The sequence below is a fragment of the Acanthisitta chloris genome, unplaced genomic scaffold, assembly GCF_000695815.1.
Source record: "Acanthisitta chloris isolate BGI_N310 unplaced genomic scaffold, ASM69581v1 scaffold18079, whole genome shotgun sequence".
Taxonomy (NCBI): domain Eukaryota; kingdom Metazoa; phylum Chordata; class Aves; order Passeriformes; family Acanthisittidae; genus Acanthisitta; species Acanthisitta chloris.
The window spans coordinates 951-7,292 of record NW_008690123.1 but is presented as its reverse complement, the minus strand read 5'-3'; the positions used below and the strand labels follow the sequence as shown (position 1 = coordinate 7,292).

At 43.0% G+C, this 6,342-nt stretch overlaps 1 protein-coding gene across 1 annotated transcript in view; it reads right to left on the bottom strand.

Annotated features, from left to right (window-relative positions):
- Positions 1–6,342, bottom strand: part of LOC103808893 (histamine N-methyltransferase A-like) — a 10,047-nt gene that overhangs the window by 3,593 nt on the left and 112 nt on the right. Inside the window, exons 2-4 of the mRNA XM_009081699.1 lie at positions 4,895–4,956; positions 3,380–3,518; positions 1,712–1,764 (exon numbers count right to left, since the gene is read on the bottom strand). Of these exons, the coding sequence (XP_009079947.1) occupies positions 1,712–1,764; positions 3,380–3,518; positions 4,895–4,940 (238 nt within the window). The 5' untranslated portion in view covers positions 4,941–4,956. The remainder of the gene's footprint in view (positions 1–1,711; positions 1,765–3,379; positions 3,519–4,894; positions 4,957–6,342) is intronic.

Genomic DNA, 6,342 nt, shown 5'->3' with positions numbered 1-6,342 from the left:
GGAATTTCTCTGCTCCAGCTTGCCAGGCCACAGCAACTCTTCAGCACTGATCACAGCAAGGCTAGGACAGGAGTGAAACCCCTCTGCAATCAGCAGCCCATGCTGGCACCAACTGGGAGGTTCCAGCCCAGACAGTTAGACCAGCTGTGAGAAAACACGAGGTGAGTGAGAAAATGTGATCTGGACCACTCAACAGGCTTTTACGATGGGGAGTCAGCCACTAATCTCCATTAATATTTTCATCAACTACACTAATTCTAGGAGCTCTGTGAAACCAGATTCCATGCCTGGAAAGGTCAGGGATCAGATATAACCTTTTGCTTGATGCAATCCCAGCTCCCTCCCTGTCTGGCTGCAGAAGTTCAGCTCTCACAGCCATGGGCAAGCTGAGGGGGTGCAGGTCTGTACCCCTGTCCTGTTATCCATGAGGGACAGATAACCAGCAAACACAGGAAATTTTAGAGGTTTTATTTTTCCATTTAAACCTCTTCTGAAGAGGACATAAGGAAAACTAAGGACAGTGCAAAAAGTTCATTTTCCCCTTGTGTTTTCTTGGAGTCAGAATTTGTGTCTTATATTACTTAATGAAAATAGAGTAATTGAGAACCAAATGATTTCTTCCTGCTTGCTTTTTCATATGCTCAAATGTATTCTCAGTTGGGGAACAACAACCCAACATTAATTTTCTCTTACTCAGGAAAACAAGTGGGAAAAAGTGAGAAAAATACTTTCATTGCAAAGTATTAGCACTTAAAATTCAGCTGAAAACACTTTTCAAAGCAAAAGTAAACTCTGACAAATCAAACTGCTGCTGCTTTTTCTCTACTTTTTAATTTCTCCCCATTTCCCTAGGAGCAAAGTTGGCTGTTACACCAGTTTAGAGGGATTTTTTTTAAACACAAATGCATTTAGAACAGCTTTAAAGCTGGTTTTCCAAAAGATGGTTTTCTCTCTGGGGAAAAATATCATTTTCAGTTAAATCCTACTTATCATGGGATAAAAACACAACAGTAATAAAGAATCACATCATGAAAAAGCTGATGCAGCCCTGTGCTAATGATTGTGGCCAGCTGGTTTTGCACTACTGGGAGGAGGGCATTGCCCAGCCTTGGCCTCTGGGATCCCTAAAAGGAGAGGTCTCTTCAGGTGAGAAAGTCTAAGGCAGGACTTTGGGTGGAAAGAACCTCTCTGATGTCTCTAATTCTCTCTGGCAAGGTTTGAAGAAGCTCTTGTACCTAAACAGAAACAGGAGTCATTGCTCTGAGCCATATAAAGTCAGGCAAGAGTCATCAAGAAGAAGAGACTATGCTAAAATCATTTCACTGCTCAGAAAGATTTGAGCTGCAGTGTTTCAGAAGGGAGATGGGGAAGGAAGGAAGGGAGGCAGCATTGCTCTCATCCCAGCTCCACACTTCCTTCTGCCCTTCCTTCTGTTGTGAATTCTCCCTCACTGAAGGTATTCAAAAACTGGATGCAATCCTGTGCCATGTGCTCTAGGATGGTGCTGCTTGAGCTGGGAGGTTGGACCAGATGAACCACTGTGGTGCCTTCCAACCTAACTGATTCTGTGATTCTGCCCTTCCCTGCTTCAGTGAGAAGCACTGTAATTACTGCCTGAGTAGTTATTCTCATTGCCCAAAACTTCACTGTCAATCACCTTCTGCTACCCTTAGGATGTCCCCATCCCCAGCAGTGTTCCCATGCTCCTTACCTGTGCCACTTCCAACTCCCAGAACATTTATAGTCGATTTTCCATTGCCGAGACTGAAAGGATAAGTACACATTACTTAACCACCATAACCACCAACCATAACTTCATGCTTTCACTCTTATAGCTTGGACAACACGTCAGCCCAGAAATATTCATGTTTTGCACATGAATTGGGATGGAAATTCAAGCATCCCTTTGGAGCCCAGCTATAACCAGCATGGCAGGAGAGAGTTCTGTATGAGCAAGGTCATATTTCAAAGTACAGTAGCCATCAGGGTATAGTGTTTCTCACCCTTTGCCAGAGAGTTTTCTTCAGGCTGTGGCTGCCACCATGCAAAAAAGGCCTTGGGGAACCCCAGGGCAAAGGGTTCCCTCTGGGGTAGTGTGGCTGTGCCTGGCTAGGATGGACACTGCTGGGGATGCAGGGACAAGGTGAGCTGGGGAGAATATCTCCAGCCTCAGGAGACAATATTTGCTATAAATACCCAGAAGAAGCAAAACCATTCAGCTGTCCAGGTGACTGAGAATCATCTCTTGTCTACACTAATCTTGGTTTGAAATCGGGGGCAAGGTCAGAACTTCCAATAATTTTTATCTTATGAAAACTTACTCATTAAAAGACTCCAATCATGTGATTCCTAGCAGAATATTTAATAACAGCCTAGCTCAAGGATGAGGAGCCATGCTCTGACATGCTTTACAGCCTTATTCTTCTCTTGGGCATGGACTGTGCTGGAGGATTGAGTTTCCCATGCACAGACTCAGGAAACACCACAGCAGTGATTCCACAAGAGTGGAATGAGCAACAAACCCTGAAGGGTGTGAGCTAGTCAAGGAGCCTTAGCCCTAAGGAAGGTCAAGACCCTTTGACAGACCCACAATCAGCATCATACAAAAAACACAATATTTTGCATTATTTAAATCCACAGTTAAAAATTCTCAATGCAATATTTTGTTAATTATTACTTTTTTGCTTATTTTTATATCTATCTGACATGGAGGATAAAAATTTGCTTGCCTAAACTTTTTTCTCAGTGGAGAATACAATTGCTATAACATCCAAAAATTACCCAAATTGGAAAGCCTTTTCTTGTGGTTTGGATCTAGGCTGTTCTGAAACTATCTGAAGTCATCCAGTCTTAATATATTACATTAATACTTTACAAAACTGATTATCATTTGGTACTTAAGCAATGCAAATCGACTTAGGATAGAAATAAGGAGGTCTTAGGGGATTGAGAAAACCAATAATTAGCCACAAGAAGAGAATTAGAGATGTGTTTCCATTTGGATGGATCTGAAGAAGTCCCAAAAGCAGGGAGAGAGCACAAGAGAGCTTTCTTTTGAAAAAAAAACAAAAAACAAACCAACAACAAAAACAAACAACCAAGAAAACCAACTTTAATCCTTGGAAAATCAGCTAATGAAAAGAGATGGACATGAAAATGAGGTCTTGATTCTTTCCTTAACATAAGCTTAGAGTCAGCATGGTGTATTAATTGAAACAGCACGTACTCTGCAGTCATTCAACTGAATATCCTAAAAACCTCTATTAGGGAACTTAAAACTGAAAAGCACTAAAAGTTCATTCCTGCCCCAAGAAATCCTTATGTGTGTTTGCTGACCTTTGTTGCCCTCCTAGGATGAGAGATGGGAAGTGCTCCTTACCCAGCCACAACGTTGGGCATTTGTTCCTTGTTGAACTCATCCATGCACTGGTGCTCTGTTGAATGATCCAGAAATGACTTAAAGGCCTCTACATACTCCTCAGCTGTGAGGCTTCTCATGGAAGGGATCATATATACCTCTTGAGAAACAAATATGAATTGCATGTTAGTGGTTTCAAGGCAAGTGGAGGGTCAAAGCACTTACCTCGTAGAGAAAACCCAACCCAACCCAACAGAAGCCAGAGATATGGGAAGACGGAGCAGGGGATGCACTTTCCAACCTGTTCACACTCAGAGTTTGCAAATTATCCTTGGATACCCTGTGACATCAGCATATTTGTTATGTGCCTCATCACTGCAGGTCAGTCTGAGGGAAATGTCTCCAAAATGCTTAGTCAGATACAGGGGGCTTGGTTTGCAGAGAGGGACTTAACTGGAAGGATTTTCTGGAAGATTAAAGAAAGCAAAGTGAAGGAAATTACACTGCAGACTCACACCTTGTGGGGATATTTCACTCATTCCCATGCTGGACAGTGTCACTGAGATGGGCAGCTATTGGCACACCATCCTAGGAGGAATGATGAAACACAAAAACTGCCACTTGCAGCTGAAGTAAAACTAGTCAATCCTGTGCACCTCATTTCTGACTCTTGCCAGCATGGGACTGCAATGGGCTGCCAGGGGGGTGAATTCCCTGCTGGAAACTGCAGCTCATGGCCAGGAGGGCAACTGATAGCAAAACATTTCATCTGAATGGGCTCATGGTCAAATATGGGTGGCTGACCCCAGTATTCCTCCCTCTCTGGGATACTCAAAAACTTCAAAACCCAGGGATACTCAAGGGGCTGCGAGAAATTATTGTAAAAACTCCCTTTCCTGCTGTTTCGTCCTAATGACAGTGCTGTTGCCAGGGCACAAGCACTGGCTGACTGTTCAGGTCTGAGGAGCACTGGTGAAACTAAGACTTTAGGCTCATGAGAAGATGCCCTGCAGCTGGCTACTGGCTCTGGGTCTGTCTCAGACAGAGGGCTGCAGTAGGAAGGCAGTCATGGACTCAGTGTACAAGACCAACATTGGAAAGGGAGCATTCAGTAGTAAAAATCAGCTTCTCTGCCTAAACAAAATGAGGATGAAGGACAGGACCCAGCAGAACATCTTCATCCTCATTTTTGCCATTTGCGGAGCTGCTTTTTTATCATCTGCTTTTAGGTGCCACTAATAAGAAAATCATGTGTGTCTCATAGAGGACTGTGCAATCTCAAGTGGAATGCCAGTGCTGTTTCCAAAACCACACAGCAACAGTAGCTGCATTTCTGGTCCAGCCCTACTGGAGGTAAAGATATCAACATCTATCCTCGATGCTTGCCCTAACATCAACCTGAATTCACCTGAATTGCAGCCAGTTTAACACCCTGTTTCTTTTTTAACAATCTCTAAAAGAATTAAAACATGTTTGCAGTGATAGCAAGCTGAGTGGGCATTTTACTTTAATCTCCTTTTTTTTTCTCCCAAATACCTGAATTATCATGTGGAGCTGTCAGAATCTCTGCTTCAAAGTTCATGCTGGGGAAACTATTCCTGTAAGGAAAGTATAGCACTTCAGTTATTTGAAGAACCTGCATACTTTTTTGACACTGCATTGAAAAATGCAGGACAAAGGGAAGATGCTCCAGGACAAATTTTCCTCTGCTAATAATCAATAATTTGATTATTTTTTCCTAAAGAAAGTCAAAACTTCTTTGTTAGTTGATCATAGGTTCATAGAATCCTAGAACAGTTTGAACTGGAAAGGATATTAAAGTTCATCTGGTTCCAACCCTCCTGCCATGGGCAGGTTGCTCCAAGCCCCATCCAAGCCTGACCTTGAACACTTCCAGGGATGGGACAGCCACAACTTCTCTAGGCAACAATTGCAAGTATCAGCATCAGACTGGCCACCTGCACCAGTGTGTGCCTGAGATGTGCTGTAGAAGTTTTGGTACCCTTGCAGAATCGTTAGTCAGTCGATGCAGTGAAAGGCATCAGACTGGTATTACACACTGTGAAACCTTGAATCATGGACCAAAGAGAAGAAATAGCAGTGAAATTAGGAGAAGGTTATAGTGAGCGTCAGCATCTCAAGTGCTGAAAGATCTGCTTGGCCTGATGTTTCAGGGACCTTTTCTGCTTTGCCTGTTTTGCTTTTTATGTTTCTTTTTTAACTTCAGATTTTCCTGGCCACAAATATTACATCAAGTAACTTGCAGAAGATACAGGTCTCAAAGGGCAAAATCAAAGAGGGCATTTGTCCATAAATGCTTTCATTCCATCACATGTTTTCATTCTTAGTTCAGGCTTGTTTGGTTTTTTTGAAGACTTCTGGTAAAGAAATCACATCTTCATTTTCCTCTGACAAAGTGCCTCATACATAAAACAGGGATGAGGTGCCACTGGCAAAAGGAAGGGATGAATTTAAATTGGAGCAAGGACTCACTTCTGCAAAGATAAGTTTTGGGGTGAAGCTGTCTGTGCTCTTGAGTAACCACATTTCAGTATCGAGATGCACAGCAAGACTTAGGGGTCTTACTCCTGTATAACCTGAGTTCAGACACATCACTGCTCCCAAAGCTTTGCTGTTAGAAAATGTTTCAAGACAACAGCCCATAAGTCTCCTGTGCCAGGGAAAAATATCCCACATGAACAAGAGACATTCAGGAGATGGAAAAGAAAAGAAGGGAGTATTGGAGTGGGGCTGTAAGATACAAACATGTAATGACTGTGCTGGCAGGGAGCAAGGAAGTGGCCACATATGCAAGCAGTGCACTGCTTTGGCTGGTGAAGGCAAGAAAAGAACAGAGATATCCCAGAAGTTTTGGAGATGCTAGGGCACTGCCAGAGTCTGCAAGAGCAGTTGATTTCTGAGTTCAGTGCCAAAGTTACATAACTGGCTTCCATGAGCTACATTGAAGGTCCCTTGACCTCACC